The sequence below is a fragment of the Rousettus aegyptiacus genome, unplaced genomic scaffold (assembly GCF_014176215.1).
Source record: "Rousettus aegyptiacus isolate mRouAeg1 unplaced genomic scaffold, mRouAeg1.p scaffold_m13_p_3, whole genome shotgun sequence".
NCBI lineage: Eukaryota > Metazoa > Chordata > Mammalia > Chiroptera > Pteropodidae > Rousettus > Rousettus aegyptiacus.
In genome coordinates, this window is record NW_023416306.1 from 99,536,216 (window position 1) to 99,556,934 (window position 20,719).

The 20,719-nt window shown below is 34.9% G+C and overlaps 1 protein-coding gene and 1 non-coding gene across 7 annotated transcripts in view; one reads left to right on the forward strand and one right to left on the reverse strand.

Moving 5' to 3' along the window:
- Window positions 1–806: 806 nt before the first annotated feature.
- Window positions 807–20,719, forward strand: part of HEATR5A (HEAT repeat containing 5A) — an 87,723-nt gene continuing 67,810 nt past the window's right edge. For 3 of the 6 annotated variants that reach the window (XM_016123645.2, XM_016123650.2, XM_016123649.2), the window contains exons 1-6: window positions 1,005–1,058; window positions 12,700–12,883; window positions 14,090–14,301; window positions 15,132–15,240; window positions 17,079–17,228; window positions 18,070–18,244. In XM_016123645.2, the coding sequence (XP_015979131.2) occupies window positions 12,758–12,883; window positions 14,090–14,301; window positions 15,132–15,240; window positions 17,079–17,228; window positions 18,070–18,244 (772 nt within the window). In that variant the 5' untranslated portion in view covers window positions 1,005–1,058; window positions 12,700–12,757. The other 3 variants (XM_016123648.2, XM_016123646.2, XM_016123647.2) reach the window with 3 other exon arrangements.
- On the reverse strand, window positions 4,916–5,022 carry LOC118601069. The gene has a single exon (XR_004950171.1). It is a non-coding gene; the product is annotated as a U6 spliceosomal RNA (small nuclear RNA).

Genomic DNA, 20,719 nt, shown 5'->3' on the forward strand with positions numbered 1-20,719 from the left:
GTTGTTTCCAATTCTAACATTCCACTATATACACTGTGAAAGAATTTTGATCTTAATGGAACCAGAAAATATAAAATGGAGAGTCTCAAGTATGTCCTCTTAGGAAGACAAAATGTAAGGACCAAGAGGTGATTTCCTGTAAATGTCTGATTTACAGAGAACTGATAGTGTTGGAATTTTCTTGGATAATGGGGAGTTGGTCAGAAGTTGTCTCAACGTTGGGAAGTTTTGCCAGAAGCATGAACAGGTAGATTACCCAGGTTGGGTTGGTCTTGCAAAGTGGGATGAATTGAGCTTTATTTGTGTGATTGATTTTGTGGGCTCAGAAATTTTCAAAGCTAGTTTCTGTTTGATTTTTGATCTTAACTGACTCTAACTGAACTCTCCCCTTTTTACATTCCCTGCTCATAAACAACCTACCCCCAAACCCTCGGCGAACAATTTTCTTGTCCCAAATTGCAATTCCTCTTCTATTCCTGAATAAACTCTTTGAGCTTGCCTCAGTTTACCTCTTTAAGTCAACAACGCCCATAGCACTCCCTGCCTGATTTTCTCCAGGCTCCAGTTGTGGCTTAGCCTTCAGATGCCCTAATGCCGCCCTCCTAAGGATTCTGGCCTCCGGACTGCAGAGCCACTGCCCTGGCCTCTGCTTGGGCCACAGTTTTATCCATCGCTCTCTCGGCGGTGGAGCAGTCATGCCTGCCAGAGTGGGCGCTCGATGGCTCGGCGGCCGACTGGCGAGGCCTCGGATCACGCCGCGGCAGAGGGCGCGCTCCCAATCGCTGTCCCCCCGCGCTGGGGGCTCCGAGCTTTCCGGCTCCGCCCCGCGCCCACCGCGCCCGCCGCTCCCGCCCCGCTGGCTCTCAGTCGCCGCCGCCGGCAAGTGTCTGCGCTACCGAGAACCCCGCATTCTGGTGAGACTGGCACCGGCGCTGAGCGGTGGAGAACCCCCTGAGTGGAGCAGTTGGGGAACCCAGCAGTGGAGGCGGCTCCCAGCGCGAGGGGGCGGTGTCCCGGCAGCCTGCGGGCGGGAGGGGCGACACTCCAGGGCCTGCACCGTGAGTTGAGCTGCCTCGGGGACCCCGGGGTGGTCGCGGCAGGAAAGTGGTGGAGGAACTTGGGCCCCCGGTTACGGGAACAGATCGGAGAATTAGGTGTCATGGCTGAAGGGGCCGGAGCCTGCCAAGAAGGAGCAGAACTGGGTGCGGGGAACTGGGTGCTAGTTGTTCCTCTGGGCTCCGGGAAAGTCTGGTTTCACCCGCGCACAACAGGTAGGCATGAACTCTGCCCGCGCTCGGGAGCCAGGACACTGGGCTTGCGGGGCTGGCGGAAGGTCGGAGCCTCACACGCCGGCGCGCGCGTGTACCCGGACCCGCCCGGGGCGACGCCCGCGGAGCCCCAACCAAGTTTCGGGCGCAGTTCTCCGAACCCCCACGCGCGACTCTTGGGGCGGTTTTCCAGAGGCGGCAGTGGAGAGAGTGGCTATTGCCTCCTGTGTGGAGGACTCTTTTTAGTCCTTCTCGCAAGGGAAGAAAGCGTTTGCTAGAGTAGCGTTTGCTTAGTACGAGGAAGCATTTCTTATCCTACTCTCAGCCAGCGCTACGTCATTTCAAGTGGTTACAAAGTTTTTAGAAACTTTATGAAGCGCCGATCACAGTAATATATACCTCTGACAAGTTAAGATTTTGAAACCGTCAGGTCCGATAATAGTTGTCCAATGACTTGACCTCCTTCGTTAAAATTCATAATTATACTTTGTTTTTATGTGCATTCATTTATTCACATATTCAGCGCCTTATATGCGCAGGCTCGGCGCCCTTAAGGAGCTTACAGCCTAGAGGAGACTTTAAAGGAGGGGAAAAGGGGGCCCCCAAATAGGGTTAAGAAGTAGAAGGATCCTTAGAGCTGGGCATTAATTTGGTGAACGAGGAGAGAATTGCCCTGTTCCGTTTTCCAGATCCTTAGAAAGTAAGTTTTTGAGAAAGTGATTTTAGATCAGCATTGAAGACAAGATTTGTCTTACATTTTAATACCACAGATTTTTTTTTCTTTGCTAAAATGAGTAGGCAGGCAGGCTTTATAACAATAGTGACAGTTGGGAAAAGCGCTGGAAGTTGGATTTGTCTTTTATATAGATACTATATGAAGTATAGGAAAAGTTTCCTGACCTGACAGGAGACCCGAATTTTATCTTAAGCTTCTCCATTACTATTTATGTTATGTATCTTAGGTCACTTTTCACTTTCTTTCTCATGTATTATTGTATCTGACTTTAGTGACAGAAAATACATAATTCAAAGTACCTTAAATTTTTGTTTAGTTACACAAATAATGAATACCTTCTCTAAGGAAAAAATTTAAATACTTTTGTCTTTAAGCAGTGCATCTTTCATCCATCCAGTTTTATTTCAAAAAGGGGATTGAGGCAATTTATGTCCTTTATGAATCTTCCTTAATTGTCTTATGAATAAACTAAATCATTAAACTCTGGATTTGACTAGGCTCCCTTATATTTTAAAATTCTTGTATTCTAAATCCTGGTTAACTGGTTTAATGACATCTACATTAAAAGAAAAACTTTGAGTTTTATGTTTCATTATTTTTATTACAGTTGATGGATTCGAACAGTCCTTGAATGGGACCATAGTCCTCCACTTCTGCCTTTTAAGGAGACTGAAGGAACTATTAATAATTTCATTTAAGAAATGAATTAACTGAAACCTAAGGAATTAGTAAAAAATGTGTTTATATCATTTAATTGAATCCCTCATCTAGTTCTAGTTGATAAATTCTTTGTATTAGAGGAGGGGTCAGCAGTTGACAACCTATAGGTCAAATTCAGCCTGCTGCCAGTTTTTGTCAGTTTTTTCTGGGCACAACCGCACTCGTTTATTGTTTATGGCTATTTATGTACCGTTTATGAGTAGTTGTGATAGAGACTGTATAATTCTCAAAGCCTAAAGCCTCTCTGGTCGTTTACAGAAAAGATTTGCCAACCCTGGACTAAAATTCTAAACTCTTAATCACTAAATCTTCTGTAGGAGGAAATAGGTTAAACTCAGTTTTATTATTAATCTTGCTTTTTCATTATTATGTCAGGTTAAACTGCAGGATCCCATAATTGCTTCTGGATCCTAGTTGTATGATGATGCAAGAGGGCATATCTTTTCTATTACATTTACCTAGTGTAAAGTTTTCAGCAAGCCTAGGCTTTTGGAAGACTAGAGAAAAGGAAGGATTTTTTAATGTTTCTCTAACAACTTTATAATTTTTAGTTTTAATTTAGATCTGGTGTGGAAAGTTTTTTCATTTAGTAAACTTTTTAATGGATGGTAATATCGGAAGTAACAGTATTTTACCCAAAATATTTTTTTATATGAATCCAGTTGATCAGAAGATCAGACAGAAAATCATGTGAACTGTAACTGTGAATATGAAATCAAATGTTTATCTACAGTAAGACCCAAATGGGAAATTAGAACTCTCTAAACAGATACCCAACAGATTGAAAATGGAGCACGTATCCTGAATCATGCTTGCATTTTTTTTAATCATAACAACTTAAAAGATAATTATTTCTAGAAAAAAAGTGTAATATAGTGATATTAAAGCATTATATTTATGTTACCTGTCTAAGAAATTGGAGCTAGTTATGTGACAAGAAAGAAAAAAAATTTATGGGAAATGATAATTCTAAATATTTAAAGCTGAGCATATACTATTTCTGATCTTAAAACCATGATATATGGTTCTAATATCACTAAATAAAAATTTTTATGTATGTACTTTTTCAGTAGCTTAGTTGTACTTATTGCCCAGATAATGCTTCTCTATTGGTAATTATACAACATCTATCTATATCCTCTTCTGTTGGATTTGTGCATGTTTGTTCTGTTGAAGATGTGCATGTTTTTTATATATATGCAAAATAATACCTTATTTATTCACTACATTTTTTAATGTAAGTAATCAGAAAATTGAAATTACCCATTGAAATATGAAAAAAAATTTTTTTTAAATATTTTTGGGGAAACCTGAAAAGGAAAAAAGAAAAACATACAGATAAAAAATCCCTTAATTTCAGAGTTCAGAGGCCCTGAAAAGACTTTTTGTTAACTCATTTGACAGCAAAACATGACCTGAAATGAAATGAAGCTATTTATAGTTGTTATTTATTCCACCTTATATGAATATGTTTATCTTTTGCCGCAGAAATATCAATGAGTTTGATTACAGTGTGCTGCCTCAGACTGACTTAGGGGTTAGAGGTAATAAGTGGTATGTTCACTGTATTACTGGAGTGGACCACTGGTAGCAACCGGAGGCAGGGTAGTGATGGAGTTGTTCCAGGGAGCTGTACTTGCAAAGTTAAGAGCCTGGCTGGGCATCTGGCAGGGAGTGAGAAGCAGTGTCTGCCAAGAAAGCCTCTTAGGGAAGGCTCCAAAAAGGTTAGAAGTGTAGTTAAATTCTAGGGTAGGTATTCTATGGGCTATATTTTGAATTAGAAGTGGGGACTGTGAGGAAAGCCAAGATAAAATGTCAAAGCATAGTGCAGATTAAGGGTGAATCTTTGAATGCTAACCAGAATGTAAGAGCCATGAACAGCTGGAAGGGGAAAAAAAGGATTCAAAAGCAGGCAGGGTCTAATGGCTATACGGGGAAGGCCTGGGTGGCAGATTGCATGAACACCAAATACAAAGATAGAGTTATTTTGAAAAATTGAGCAAAGGTTCCTGGCCTCTGCTGAGCTGGAGGAATAATAGCATCTTGTGTACTTTGCTCTTGTACTAAATAACCCCATATTGCCCTGCTTTTTAAAATATCTATATTAAATAGTATTTTGGCCATTCATCATTGATAGTTGCCTCCTCTGACTTCCTTTTCTCAGTGAGTTTTCTTTCACTTTGTTTCTTTTATTTTTAAGAAATGCTTCACAAATTTGCATGTCATCCTTATGCAGAGGCTGTGCTAATCTTTTCTGTATTCTTCCGATTTTAGTATATATGCTGCTGAAGCAAGCATGCTCCTTCACTTTTAATATGGTAATCTACTCTACCCTAGCCAGAATCCAGATAATTGCGTTATTTGTCATGTTTAAACAAAGAATAATCAAGCATCTCAGTATCAAGATACTTATGTCACTAAAGTTCATTATCTTTGAAACAATTGCTGTATGTTGTTGTTGTTGTTTTTAAACTTGTTTGTTTTTACTTCCTGTTACTAGATTCTCAAGTAGATACCAAGTAGGGAGGTTGCTTAGATGGTGACTTTCAAATGAGTAAGGTGGGAGATATAAGAATAAACTTTCTCTTAAATCTGCTTTCTGGAACTTTTTTAATGTCCAGGATGAATTCTTTCTTCCCATGGTGAAGAGTAGATTTGTAGACTGAAAAGTGATAAAAATGGTTAGGAATAGCCAGACTAAACTACCCTTGTTAGTACTTATTGATTTATTGTCTAGATGGAAAGGGCATTCTGGAAATTGATGTCTCTGGAAGACCTCATACTTAAACAAAAAGCCTCAAAGTTCTAGAGCCATAAGAGCAAGTTGAAGTGATTTTAAAAAAGAACCACAAAATTGGAAGGATTAGGTGCTTCGGGAGGTATGGCAGTAACTGTTGGTAATAGCAGCAATTAGAGACTGTATGAAGAGGCCATATGAAGTAGCTGAAGAAACATGGACATTGGAACTAGACAGATGTAGGTATTATCTTCCGCTTAAATAGCATCTTAACCTTACACAGATTCCTTAATTCATTATCATCAGGTGTAAAATGAGGATAGTAATTTCTAAGTTTCAGTGTTATGAGGATTAAATAAGATAATGAAAATGTTCTAGTAAATAAATCCTCAAAAAAATTAGTTCCTTTTTCTGTCACTGCCTTATTAGAGTTAGTTCCTACTGTTCAGTCTACTCCCCAAACCCCAACACTTTCTTTTACCCTTCAAGGGTTTTTACTTCCATAATCTGGAAGGAGAATTGTCAGAAATGGCTAGACATCATTTGGGGCCCCCATTGGCTGTTTCTTTCACTGAATCAAATTCCTGCTATACTAAGAGTAATCTGTAGTACTTGGAAAAACAAAAGAAGAAGGCAGAATAACCTGCAGCCCCACTTCTGGCCTTTTCTTACCCCAACTTAGAAATTCCCACGTAACTCCTGTTTCTTTTCTACTCCATCCTAACTTCTCTGTTCTATAGAACATGCTACCCATCAGTTCTTGGAGCTGTATCTGCAGTCCTGCAGTCTTGTGTTATGCGGTGGTGAGAAGTCATTCTTCTCATTCATAACAGGTTTGCAGGAAATATTCTTGGAATCTTGGTACACTGAATGTATTTTCATTATATATTAAAATAAGGTATTAGTACTGTACCTGGGGCACATTACAAGTTAAGAGTTTTGTATACGACTTTAGAAATGTGAATTAAGTTGATATTATGGGAATTTGTATTCGAAATTCCAAAAATCACATTTTAATATTTATGGTGCTCAAGCCATTTTTTAGTTCAGAAAGAGTGTAGTGTGAACTTAATTAAAAATATGAATAACAATTTTTTATATGAACTGATAAATATACTAGGTTATTTAAAACTATCTTCATATTCCAGGGGTGTCTGTGAGAGAATTCTATCTACTTATATTTAGAATTCTGAATGTTTGATCATTTGATCCAAAATATTAATCAGAAGTGGCCTCTTTTAAGTAGAAGTGTGATATTGACTTGTTACATATTCTACTTCTAATAAAAATCCTATCATAGTATGAACAAAAATGAATTTAAAAATTTTTTTGTCTTACAGTAGTCTTTAATAATTAGTATTTCAGAGATTGTGTTCTGTAGAGCACCAATTTCACAAGATTGCCAGCAGGAGAAAAAAAAGAAAGAGGTAGAGGTAAGGGAGAGGTCTGTCATCAAAGCATGTTGAGAAACGTCAAGAGCTCTGTCTACATGCCTTCCTGGAAGTGCATCATGCACATTTGACCATATTGCATATTTGGAGACCCTCTATAGGAGAGAATTGCTAACTTGGCATTTCCCAAAAGTATCTGGATTGGATTCCCCTCCCCCCTCCAATCTCCTTATAAACACACATTTATCTTCATTTGGCAGACTTATTTTACAAAACACTCATTAGGAAACACTGCTTTAGCTATGGGATGCTCTTGTAACATGTAAAATTTCTGCACTTGTAGTTTTCATAATTATAATTTTCAATGAGAGCCTTATAGTCTTTGAATATGTCAAACTTAACCATTACTCTAATGTTGGACTTAAGGGTTTCCAGTTTTCACTTTTATAGTGCTATAATCAACACACTTCTGATACTTTTCTTTTTTTTAGCATGAATTTTCAAAAGCTGGATACTTTTGTCAAATAGTTTTGATATATTTATGATTTCTGATACATTATATTTTCCAGAAGAGTTGAACATGTTTGTACTGTCCCTGTAAAGCTATCAGCTTTTCTAAATTCTCAGTATTGACTATAAAAGTTTTTATGTTTATATTTGGATTTAATATACATATAATTTTGAACCATTCAGCTAAAACAAATTTTTATCAAGCTTAAATCAGTATTATACACTTAATATTTAAAACGTTAACTGATAACTAATTTATTTTTATGGTTATGGAGAATTAGACTAAGATTAAGTTCATGCCATATAATATCATAGGTTTGAATTATATTGTCATTTTCCTGCTATTTTCAGTTTCAGTTATGGGCTTATCTAAAAAAAATCAAGATAAATATTTCTTAGGTGAATTATAGGAGAGTATTGGGCATTAGTCCACTATTAAAATCGCCTATATTTAGTCTCAGTATTTATAAATTAATAGCATTGTAGGTATTTTATGATAGTGGTATGAGGATTAAATAAAACATTTATCACAGCATCCCAGCCTCCAGAGATTCTGATTCAACTTGTTTAGGCTCGACTTTGGTATTTTTTTAGAGCAGCTGGAGTTGAGAGCCACTAGTCTATATTGTTATGTCTTCTACTTTGATATGCTTAGCTTCCTTTGCTTTCAACAGTTTACCAACCTCATCTGTGTTGTTCTCTGCTATTTTCCCAGCACTCCCTATTTAATTGTTTGACTGTTATTCTTGGAGGCGTTGGAAGACTAAGCCAGTTATTTGATTTACTGTAAGATGCAGAGGTAAATAAGGAAAGAAAGAACCTCAATATAAAGTAATGCTTCCCTCATGTTTGTTCCAGACATTTTGCCCCTTACACCTTTTCTTAATTGAAATGTCCCTTACACCTTAATGTCAAAAATGCTATTTCTCCTTTTTTCCCCCTTGTGAAAGACTTCCTGGCATTGAGGAAAGGGAATGAACTTGGTTGTGAAGGAGACCTGAGTTCCTTCTCAGCTCTGTTATTTATTGGCATCTTAATATTTCATCCATAAAATAGGGATTAATAATACTTTCCTTGCTTCCTTCCTTGTGATGATTAGAGATGATACAAGTTAAGCCCTTAAAAAGTTATTGGCACAGTGAATAATAGCTACCATTGTCATTTTGTGACTTGGGAGTTGGTTGGAAAAGTGAAAGGTATAGCCATAACCTATAGCAGGCTATACATGTGTGCTCCCCATTCGAGATGTTACCAAGATGATGCTGACAAAGGATATTGTGAATTTAAAAGATAGGAATTTAACAGAAGTTTACTTTGTTTGTTGGTTTTTAAAAGTTTCATTAAAAAAAAAATCTTTATCACTAAAAATTTTGAGACTAGAGAAAGAACACTACCTACCCAGAATGCCAGTGCTCTAATAATCAGTGTTAAGACTTGAATCATGGTTTGGAAAGAGACCAGGAGAATCTCACAATGTAAGTGGTGGCTAGAGAAACCAAATATTTTAAGAAGCATACATATAATAATGGAAAAAGTGTTATACCAAGAAGAGACAGTACAGGAATAGGGAAATTAATCATGAAAAGCTTCCTGAAGGAATTTTTTTAGCCGAATTTTAAAATAGTTTATTGTAGAAGGAAAAAGCAAGATATTTCAGATTCAAAGATGGAATAAATACAGACAATTTTAAAATCAAGTTAAAACTGTATTAAAGAACTCTAAAATTATAAATGATTTGCTTCAGTATCCATTTACCTTAAAACTAGTGAAATATAGTGGTTAAATATGTCAGCAAACTAACTTTAGGATTGTGTCTAGGGATATTTAAAGTACTGTAACAAAAATACCTCATTTTCTCTACTAGAGGGAGCCCTCCTTAGGTAACATCTTAAATATGACTTAATGCTCTGTGTAACTTGTGAGTTCCTATTTTGTAACCTATAATCTTGCAATGCCTGAATCACACAGGTCAAAGAGAATCCTAGGTGAGGATGAAATGATCCAGCTTCTTTCTAGATTGAAGATAATTACTATTTTTTTTTAAGGTTTGGATTTTAAGATTTATGTATGTTTCCTGAAGTGTTGGGAGATTCTTGAGAGATGGTTTGTAGTTTTTTTTTTTTTTCTGGTTTATTTTATGCTTTTTAAACAAAACGAGAATAAAGACGAGATCGAGTTGAAGATGTTGTGATATCTTTTATAGAGATGTTAGAACCAAAGAAAAGTAATTGAAATTGAAGTATAAGACATATTACAAAACCTTAGGCATTTGATACATTTTAGAATTAGTTCCATTTATTGCTTATTGGCTCATTTATTTTGTAAATTGGTCTTTTGTATGCTAGAAAGAAAAACTAACAAACCAACAGTGGTCAATAAATATTAGCTTCTGACAAAAATAACAGCTGGCATTACAGTGGGAGCAGCAGTTTTATGAAATCTTTTTTTCAAGTAACATAACTGTACTTTGAAAAATATATTGCTATATATGTTTACTTTCAGTAAACTGATCACTTTGTCATCTCAAACAAAAATGGAAAATAAGAAAAATTAGAAAAATAAGCATGCTCCAGGTATATGTAGACATAGGTTGTGGTTATATTAAAATGTACAGTAGATTGACTGCATTTGTAGTCATTTTTCTAAAGTGAAAGTACATCTTTACTTGCAAAATGCATTGCTTCTTATTGACAGTGCATGTGTGAAGATCACAGGTTCATTTTGGACTTGGGGGTTTAGATGTGGGATTACCAATATAAATTGTCTACTTCTTTTAAGAGTAATTTATATGAGGACTGTATTGAGGGAATTGGAGATAACTTTATGCCCTCTTATGATCTCAAGCTTTTTACTGAATTATTTATTATTGCATTGTGTTAGCTGTTTTGCTTCTTAATAGATCATTTTACACCACAATATTGCTGCTGGCTAAGGAAAAAAAGGTCTCTTCAGCAGTACTAATGACCTCTAAAAAGGGTAATTTGATTCTTAAGATAGGATTTTGACTTGCCCTGGTATTTACAAGAAATTTTCAATATGATACTGAGGTTATTTTTTTTTTGTCCTCAATCATAGATATTGAATGTGAACTTGCTTTTACCTTCTGTATACTTAGTAGGTTTCTTCCAGAAATTATTTTTCTAGCATTTATTAACTTTATTCTTAATCGTGTATATTTTGGTCAGTTTACTTCGATAATTAAGAAAGGATTTTTTTAAAAGAAGCTAAAATTCATGTTGCCTTTAAAAGTGATAAATTCGTTAACACCGTTGTTTATATTCTTATTCCTTAAAATTAATGTTTCTGAAAATAACCTAATATGTACCATTTTTTTTTTTTTTTTGAAGACTGTCAGTGCCAGATCTTGGGTGGCATTGGGCAGGACTGACTGAGGTGGTATAGCCCAGATAGCTAAAGCAGCGCACAGGCTTGAGGAGACAGTGGTAGATGGGGAAAGCTGTCTTTTGGCCTCTGGGGCAGCGTCATAGTCAGAATCTAGATTATTGACCCAAGCCAGAGGTGCAAGTAAGCTAAAGAGCAGGAATTGAAAAACTTAAATATCCATAGAAGTTGATAAATAATATAAATGAATAAAGTAAACCAGGTGGTAGCTGTGACCTGCTGGAGTCTCCCTACTCCTCTTAGATTCAGCCATTCATTATACTATGGGGATATGGACCCAGATTTTCATGTAAAATCTTGTGTTTAAATGTTAGTAACAAATTTTTTTTCCTAATAACATTGCAGGCCAAATTTGACCAACAGGCTACCAGTTTTTGACTACTTTCCTTTCAAGATGCTCTTTTCAATTATATAATAATTATGAAGCTTTGATACTCTAGGTAATTTTACACCAGTAAACTCTCTGGGAGAAAAAAATGAAAGAAAGAAAAGCCTTCCCATGTTTCTCATTTGATTTTCTAATACATTTTTACTTACTGGCTTCTCTATAAAAGATTGAAATTCCTTAAGGGGAATATGAGCTATGTATTTTAAATATTTTAGTTTAATTCCCTATAGCATTCTATCTATGTTTCTATGCAATTCCAATGATCTCTTTCTGTTTTAACTTGGAATTTTGTTTATAATGTATCAAATTTAGTTTAGATACAATAGTAAGTAGGAGCACTCATCTTTTAGGTATATCCTGTCTTCTCTGTTGTTTAATGTTCTTGATAATAACTGTCACTCCTGTAACTATTACTGATGATTTTTTATAAAGCCAACTTGTGTTTTTTTAATTTCTTAGTTTTTCCAACATATTATCATGATCTATTAAAAAATACAGAAAAATTGAAGACTAGTAAAATAATCACTCATGTACCCACTACCTACATTCAGCTGTTAACCATGAATTGCAGACATTATGCTACTTTATTGCTGTATACCTGAGCATGCACCTCCTAAAAAAAACAACAAAAATTCCATAATCACAGTGCCATGTTACAAATCTGTGTGTGTGCGTGTGTGTGCATGCACGCGTGTGTGTGCACATGCTTATATGCTGTAATATTATGGAAAGGTACTAGGGTGTGCCCAGGAGATGGTCATGAATTAAAAAAACAAAGCCAGACCTCCTCTGTCTTTTGTTGATTATTTGCTGCAACAGAAATAAAAGCTATATTGGATCTAGGTCAGCGTAGATATGATCTTAATTGCTACAGTCCCTGGACAACATCTATCTTAAGTGGCTTCAAAAACAGGAGTTGGCTTTCACAACAAGACTCACAAAGATAAGGAGGCTATAATGGTTGAGATGAGACTCTTTTCTAAAACTGCTAGCCTTAAACTATAAGCAGCGTCTTTATTAGGCTAAGGGAACAGATAGTAATGGGAATATGTCCCTCTGTTCCTGGTTTGGATCTCCAGGTAAATGACAGACTATGTACCTAGGCAGAGGCCTGGGGAGGTGTCAGGCTTTACTACAGAATTTTAGTAGAAGGTCTGGATATTTGATCATTTGTTAATATGTACCCATAACTTATTTTTTATACAATGAAAACTGAAAATCTAATACTTGAGTAGTCTAACCTTAAATTTTTCAGAATTTTAAATGAATGTCTCTTTTGTTGAGCATTTTTTGCATATGAGTTAAATAATGCTACTCTGTTTTGCCTGTCTTTGCTCTAGAAAAGGAGTACAGAATACAAAGGTGGATTTTGTATGTAAATAAGAGTTTAGTATTGAGATTTTCCCAGTTTCACCCTAGAGCTGTTATAAAAGATAATGTCCATTTAATTATGCTTTACTGTCTTCTGTGGAAGATTTCCAGTATTATGATTGCCTTTTCACTCCTTTTAAAATGTTATTCTACTCTGTTACATTTTTTTCCTTTAGGTGTATTTACTGAAGTTTAATGAGAAGAATCGTGACCAGTTAGAATTTTCTTCAAGGAATGGAATTAGCTCATAGCTTATTGCTGAATGAAGGAGCATACAATCAACTAGGTGATGTTCAGAAGGCGGAGTTTATTTTTGATTGGTTGAGATATTTGGAGAAGCTCTTGCTAGCAACCAGCAGGGTAGGTCAAATTGCAGAAACTTTTTTAAGTGCCAAATAATGTTTAGTTCTTTTGATTTGCTTTTCTAGTTCTATTCAGAATAACTTAATTAGCCTTCAAATGCTAAACCTTATTAAGATTTTATAATGAAATATTGCAAGTTTGTTCAGAAAGGCAGGAAGAAATTAGCCAATATTTTTGATATTATCAAAAACTAATGACAAGCTACATTGCATTAGATTTCATTTTTATTTGTATTGCACCTTGTGCATCTTAATATGCACGAAGCTCTGGTGTAGCACAGTGCTAAATAATGTCATGGGAGTGTCACTGTTAAAAGGTCTGGGCTCCAAAGAGGAATACGAATTGAAGAGTTTTTGAATAAACATACTTTCTCTTAAAAGCTTGTGAAATGGACTTAAAAAAAGAAAACTCATCACCTGTACCCTTCATCTACATTCAGCACTTGTTAACGTTTTGCCATGTTTGATTGACCGATTGATTTATTGAACCATGTGAGGTGGTACTTTACTTCTAAATACTTTTGCATATATCTGCTAAGAATAGCAATATTCTATATAATAACAACACCATATGTCATGCAAAATGGTACAAAGACACTGCTCATGGAGACATTTAGAATTTAACAACAGATAAAAATCCATACACTGAATTAGCACATATTCCATTGTGAAAGTTTAGGTCTTGGTGAGCACCTGGATACCATTACCATTGTAATGGTATAGTCTGTGTTCCATTTTCAGAGAGTAGAGAAGTAAAAGGGAGTAACATTGGCATTTAGATGCATAAGCTTACAAAAGGAAAAGATCTGAATAAAGCAGATAACCGTGGCAAGTTCAGCTCTGATGATAGATTATAAGTTGCTGCTCATTATGCAGACATATGTGGAATGGGGGCTTAATAACTAAGAGGCTCTAGTCGAAATACAAATATAAGAAAGATAAAGAAGAAATAGAGCCCTTGTTCACAGATACTCCAGTGTATTGTGGTCCAGAATTTGTTTTGTGAAAATATCAGGAGGGCAACAAACTACCTGTTCGTGTGGTGTGATGACCACACCACCAACCAACTTGTAATTTTTAGTCAAAATAATTGTACATTTTTCTAGAGCTTTTTAGTTAGTTCTTGAATACATGAGAGAAAAATCATACTAGGGATTATGAGTAATTATGTTGACTTTGAATTGTCTTTTTGTTACCTTTCTAGAGTGATGTAAAAGAGAAACAGAAGACTCTTGTTGAACAGCTCCTATCTTTGTTGAACAGCTCCCCAGGGCCTCCTACCCGCAAACTCCTTGCTAAGAATCTAGGCATTCTTTATAGTATCGGAGACACGTTTTCTGTTTATGAGACAATCGATAAATGTAATGATCTTATTCGTAGTAAAGATGATTCTCCAAGTTATCTTCCCACTAAACTGTAAGTTAAATATCAAAACTGCACATAAAACAAAATACTGCTTCCTTGTTGTATCATTTTTATAAATAACCCAAATTACTTGATAATTATTTTGAAACTGTGAATACAAATTGTTTTACTCATTTTTTTAAATTTATTTTAAAAATCTAACATTTTCCCATTGACTAAGAAACAGTTCTTTTAAAAAATATTTTAGACATATTTGAAGTCTAGATTTGGGAATGAAGACCGTCTCACTAAAATTTTAGCAGTTGAGTGTTTAAGAAAAATTTTAAATTCTTCATGTTTTGGATTTTTTTTTTTTTTTGCTTTATTAGTTGTTAGTAGTGAAAATTAATAGTAACGTAGAAAAATACTCTTCTAAGATCCTAAAAAGAACAGCTTAATTTCTCCATAGGATTCAGTTCATTTTATCACCTATTATTTTAGAGAAGTTGATTTGCCATGTATGATATTCCACAATAGAAATTTGTGTTGACCTGATTTTTAGCTTAGAACAGAATGTATTTTCAAGTAAAGTTTTCAGACTTCAGGCTTGATGAGAACATTATTTCTTGATTTTCTCATCTTTTATAATATGTAAAAAATTTGAGGAAGTGGAATCTTTGGGCTTAAATTTAGATTAACTGAAGTTACATTTTTTTAAAATTATTGTTATCGATGTAATTATTTGACACTCACCTAAGGTGCTATGCTGTTGTATTTAACAATGGAGTAGATTCTGGGAAATTTTATCCTGTAAAAGTAAAATTAGTCACCTTTACATATTCTAATTTTTTTATTCCTGTTTTTTCATTCATGACTAATTTCTAATTTAAATATTGTTTCAGTGCTGCTGTGGTATGTTTGGGTTCCTTGTACAAGAAGTTGGGTAGAATACTAGGTAACACCTTTACTGATACAGTGGGGAATATCCTTAAAGCTATGAAGAGTGCAGAGGTAAGTAACTACAAATTCGACCAAAGAATAAAAAGATAGTATTTTATAGGTTTTATGGTTTCTTGATCCAATTAAAGAGCTTTACCTATGACAAGCATACATAAGTATCTATATAAATATATCCATAGATGAAATATTTCTAGGTGATATACATGCACTTTGTATATTGAATCTTTATTAGTGAAGCAATAAAGCCATAATAGAATTTCGTGTCTTTAGACAAATCCAAATGGGCAAAATCTAAGATATTTCTCTAGCAGGCCCATCCCTGCTTCCTCTGCTTATATCAGCTTTTCCATCTGATACTACTTTCTAGTTCCAGAGCAAGTGCTTGTCACCAAGGACCCAGATACATAATTGATAACTACTATATACCTGATGGATGGATAGATTAGTATTGTATCAGAATCGAAAGGGAGTGAGTAACATAATCAGGGTGGGAAAGAGCATAGAGGACCTAAGTATGGCCAGGATCTGGATGATCTTTTATTTGCCAGGAGAAGTATACTCTCAGTGTTAGCCTCATTGACTTGTTGGCATCATTTACCACTGTGGAACACCCTCTTTGTTTTGTAGCTTTCTCTTTGACTTTTAAGATACTGTAATCTTTTGCCAACTATAGCTTTACTAACCAAATTGAAATTAAAGAATGTTGTATGTTTATATATTAAAAGTTTAAATCTATGATCCCTAATATTCAGGACTATCTCAGCACCTTTAAATATAAAAACATCACACAAGTTCCTTTTCTTACCTTACTTAGAAAAATAGTCTAAAAGACAGCTCTGAAATAATTTATAAAAATGCTAGCCAGTTGCACACATACTTTTTAAAAATATACCTAGATAAAACATGTTAAATTTCAAGAATGTAGCTGATTTAAGAATTTTGAGACGTGAAATCCATAATAAAAAACTAGTGAGAGAATCTACTCAACAGATCATTTCTCAGCAGTAGTTTCTTGAAAGATTAAAGAACGTTCAGGAAAAAGGATTGTTAACCTCTATAAACTTGGTTTTATTTAAAAGAAGTCTGTAAGAACTTTTGTTCACTGAAGTATGGCTGCTTTAAACTATTTTCCCTCTTAACTCCATTGGTTAGGCTATCATCCTTTTTAGGCCCCTGGTTAACAGAAAATTACTCTGTAGCTCTCAGAAATATTGTTATTGCTAAGTATTTTATTGCTTCATTGTTTTTTACCTTTATAATTTAGTTAATCAGGTAGCACATTTTGGAGGTATCAAAAGGGAATCCTACCTTTGATACTCACCCACCAGTGATGAGCAACATTTGAAATTGGGAAAAAAGAAAGTTTAAAGTTTTCCCAATCAGACCCATTTTGTTAGGTACACCTGTAATTAGTCACTGTTGTGCTCTTTTTGAACAAAGATAAATTAATGGCATTACTATGAAAATGATACTATTACCTTCATTTAATAGATAAATAGATTTGCCCAAGGTCATGTAACTAGTAGGTGTCAGGCCCTGCACTCTTACCTTGTTACCTCATTTATAGCAACTATTCATTGACCGTTTAACAGTTTAACAATATGCAAGCTTTGTGCGAGGCACTTTCTATATAATTTTATTTACTCTTCACATCAGTCTTATGAAATTTGTATTGTGTTGAAATGTAGTATATACAGATAACACTTTTGAGATAGTAAACACTTCATAAAATAGCAACTATTAATATTTCTTAATGTCAGAATGGCTTGATTAGTGTGTACAAAAATCAGTATTTCTCTAATTTGTGAGATAAATTTCAGTGCTTATACTGTTCTTCACAGTGAATTATTTTTTTCTATTCTTTAAAATGTTTCTTTTCTCTTTGGTAGTCTCAAGGTCGATATGAGATTATGTTGAGTCTGCAAAATATGTTGAAAGGACTTGGAGCTGCTGCTACACCTTGCCACAGGGATATTTATAAAGCTGCTAGATCCTGTTTAACAGATAGGTCCATGGCTGTTCGTTGTGCTGCTGCAAAGGTAAAATGGTCTAATAAGCAGAATTTCTAACAATTAACTTAAAAAAAAGTAAATCAGTTTTCTCAGTAAACACTAGTAATAGCTATATGATCTTAGAGATACAGCTTTGGTAATCAACTATGACTATCTCATTTTTATATATGAGGAAACTAAGACCCAGAGAGTTAACATGAATTTCCCAGGGTTCTTCAAGTAGTTAGCAGCACATTGTTAGAAGGTAGCAAATTCAAATTATCAGACTAGGTATTTTTCGGCTCTACATGCTTCCTCCATTTAATTGTATTAAACAAAAATTTACAGGTAAGGTTTATGTTGTTCGAAAGTGACTTAGATTTAGATAGATAGGGATGGAGATGGTTCAGATATTTGTTGGTGAAGGAAATTTAACTTTGGGTAGTGAACACAGTGCAGTGTTCTTATGACGTATTATTGAATTGTACACTTGAAAAACTATTTGATTTTATTAACCAATGTCACCCCAATAATTTTAATAAGTAAAACAAAAGAAAGTGACTTGGTTTTGTTTTTTATCACGCCTTATTAACATAGTTGGTTAGGAAGTACAGTAAAGTTGTTTATGTTGGAATTCTCACAGTTGCTCATTAACCAACAGATTGGTTCTAAAGACATTTTCACAGCCACATCCTCCCACCTTTTGTGGACACATTGCTTTATATAGTATAATTTTTATGACTTTTAATGCATACTCATTTATTGTCCCTGTAATCATTTAGAAACTTTGGATTTGTGTGTTATTTTTGTTAAATCTGGATTTTTGTTACAACATAGATCTGGACCTGATATTTATATTTCACTAATTTCTGTTTTTCCACTTAAATAGTGTCTCCTTGAACTTCAGAATGAGGCCAGCTTTATGTGGACTACAGACCTGGACAGTGTGGCCACACTGTGTTTTAAGTCTTTTGAAGGTTCCAATTATGATGTTCGGATTTCAGTTTCAAAGCTACTAGGGACAGTGTTGGCTAAAGCTCTAATTTCTAAACATCCAGGAGCAGGTACATTTCATTTAATTATTTTCAGAATGTCTTTTGTAATTTTCTCCTCAGTCGATTTAAACAGACGTGTAGCATCACTGCCACCATTATTATTTTCATGAAGAGATAGAATATTTTATAAATTTTAGTTTGTAAGCATTGCTCTAGGTCCTAAGATTTCATTTTCAAACAATTCAGTAAAAATTTGATGAAAAAGAAAAGAACTTGAAGAAATGTGCTTTATTCAGTCATTGCCTTCCCATACATTTTTTTTTTTAAAGTAAATTGTTGTGTTATTCAATAAGAGAGATGATCTAAATCTTGAGTAATTTTTTTAAGCAATATGCATCTGATAGATAATTAGGCTTACCATTTTCTAGGTTGAATATAAGGGAGCAGTGCTGTAAATAATTCCAAATAATGGGTATTTGACGTTTACTGCATTTGGACAACTTGCTTTGTGTTAGTTTTATTCCCTATTTATATACTTGTAGGCAGCAAGCAAGGATGGGGTACTTATGTTTGTCTGGGTTTAATCTATAGTGTATATAAAATATTGATGAATAATGGAAACCTGCTTTATTATTCTATCTCCAAAAAATAAACAATCTCACACAAATGAAAATGTGATTGTTCTGTACAACCTTGCTTCTCAAACATCTGCAGACCTGGAGTACTGGGATCACTTGAGAACTTAGAAGAAATGTAGAAACCCAGCCCTCACCCAAGTTAATAAATTCTCATTTTTACAAGATATCCCAGATAATTTGTATGCACATTAAAGTTTGAGAAGCATCGCTCTAGGAATTGTTTATTGTAATAAAAGGAGGACTCTGGTTTTTTTCTAATGCTAATGTCTCTCAACCAGAGATGAAAGAGGTCAAGGAGTACAGCATACCTGAATCATCTGGAGAACGCTTGCAAACTATACAGCCCCCTCCTTCTCCATTGAGACCAACAAGTTTTAAATTTATAATAAAAATTTTTTATTTTTATTGCGGTTCTTCTAATCTTGTAATTCAATAATACTTTCTGAGTTACAGTAGGGTGGGGACTAGGGTAGAAGGGTAGATGGGAAGAGGAAGAAGCCACAAAAAATCTAAACCAGAAAAAAAAAGTTGTTTAGGGAATTTAAGAAATTAAATCTTGAGCCACCTAAGAAATTGAAATTAGAAGACACGTTTTAGTCAAACTTCTCTTGCAAATGCGAATTGCACATTTCTGTAAATGTATCGTTAGCACTAGCACACAGTTGCCGTGAAAATAAGCAAAACTATAGAACTGCATAACAAATGTGAATAACATTTAAGTGCACACCCTCCTATAGTAGTACTACAATAATGCCAGCATTTTTGTAATCAGACTAAACAACTGAAAAACTTTGGCCTAATCTTTTGTTAGAAATTTTCTCCTCTTTCAAATGTAAATTCTAGTTTGCGTTATAATTGAGTTATTTATTTTTGTATAATTAAAAAAATGATCTAGGTCTCATGACTTTTTTTTTTAAGGAGGGGTCCAATAGTTAGCAACATAGTGCTTAAGAATTTGGAAAACATGCAGTGGGGATTTGTACATTCAGCCACAATATGCAAAGATTATGAACTGAAATGATTTTCTTAGAACAGGCTTCAAATAAATGATATATTATATGAATGCACTTAAAAAGCAGGGATTGAGTATGACATCCTAACATTGGGATAGACATTACCAGGAATTTAATCTTTTAAATTTACTTCTTAACCATGAACCTCAAGTAGGTCCTTAATGGCGGCTGGCCGACATACTATATTTCCCTAGTCCATTCACTCTCTGACTTTTCTAATTGACTATTTTATACTTCCTTCTCTCACCTTATTTTCATTTGATGGCTTGTCTTACATAGGCTCCTCTACCACATCTGCACACCTTCTAGCATCTATATTGGTATACTCCAACTTTCCCACTGTTACTCAAGATAAATTATCCCATCTATTAAAGCCATACTTTCAATAGCTATTATTGCTCATCCTCTCACCTGCTAAGGACATTACTCTAGGAAGTCTCCCTTCTCCTACATCAACTTTTTCCTCTTTATCAGATTAGTCTCTACAAATACATACTTTTGTTTCTTCCATTAAAAAAAAATTTTTCGTATCTTACTTCCCCAGACATCTGGAGCTCCATTTCTCTTTGCAGCAAAGTTCCTCAGAGTTCTTGATATTCACTTTCTTTAGTTCTTCCCTTGCCATACATTTCATACCCACTTCAATTAGGATTTTCTCCATCACTCCACCAGAATTATTTTTGTTAAGGTTACCAATGACCTCCATGTTCATTCATTGATTCAGTAAATGTTTATGAAGTGATTATACTGGGCCAGGATCTGTTCTGAGTGTGTGGGATATGTTATTGAACAAAACATAAAAGCCCCTCTGTTTTGGAGCTTATGTTCTAATATTTAGTCATGCTAAAGCTAGTAGGCAGCTCTCAGGTTTTGTCTTACTTGATGTAACATTT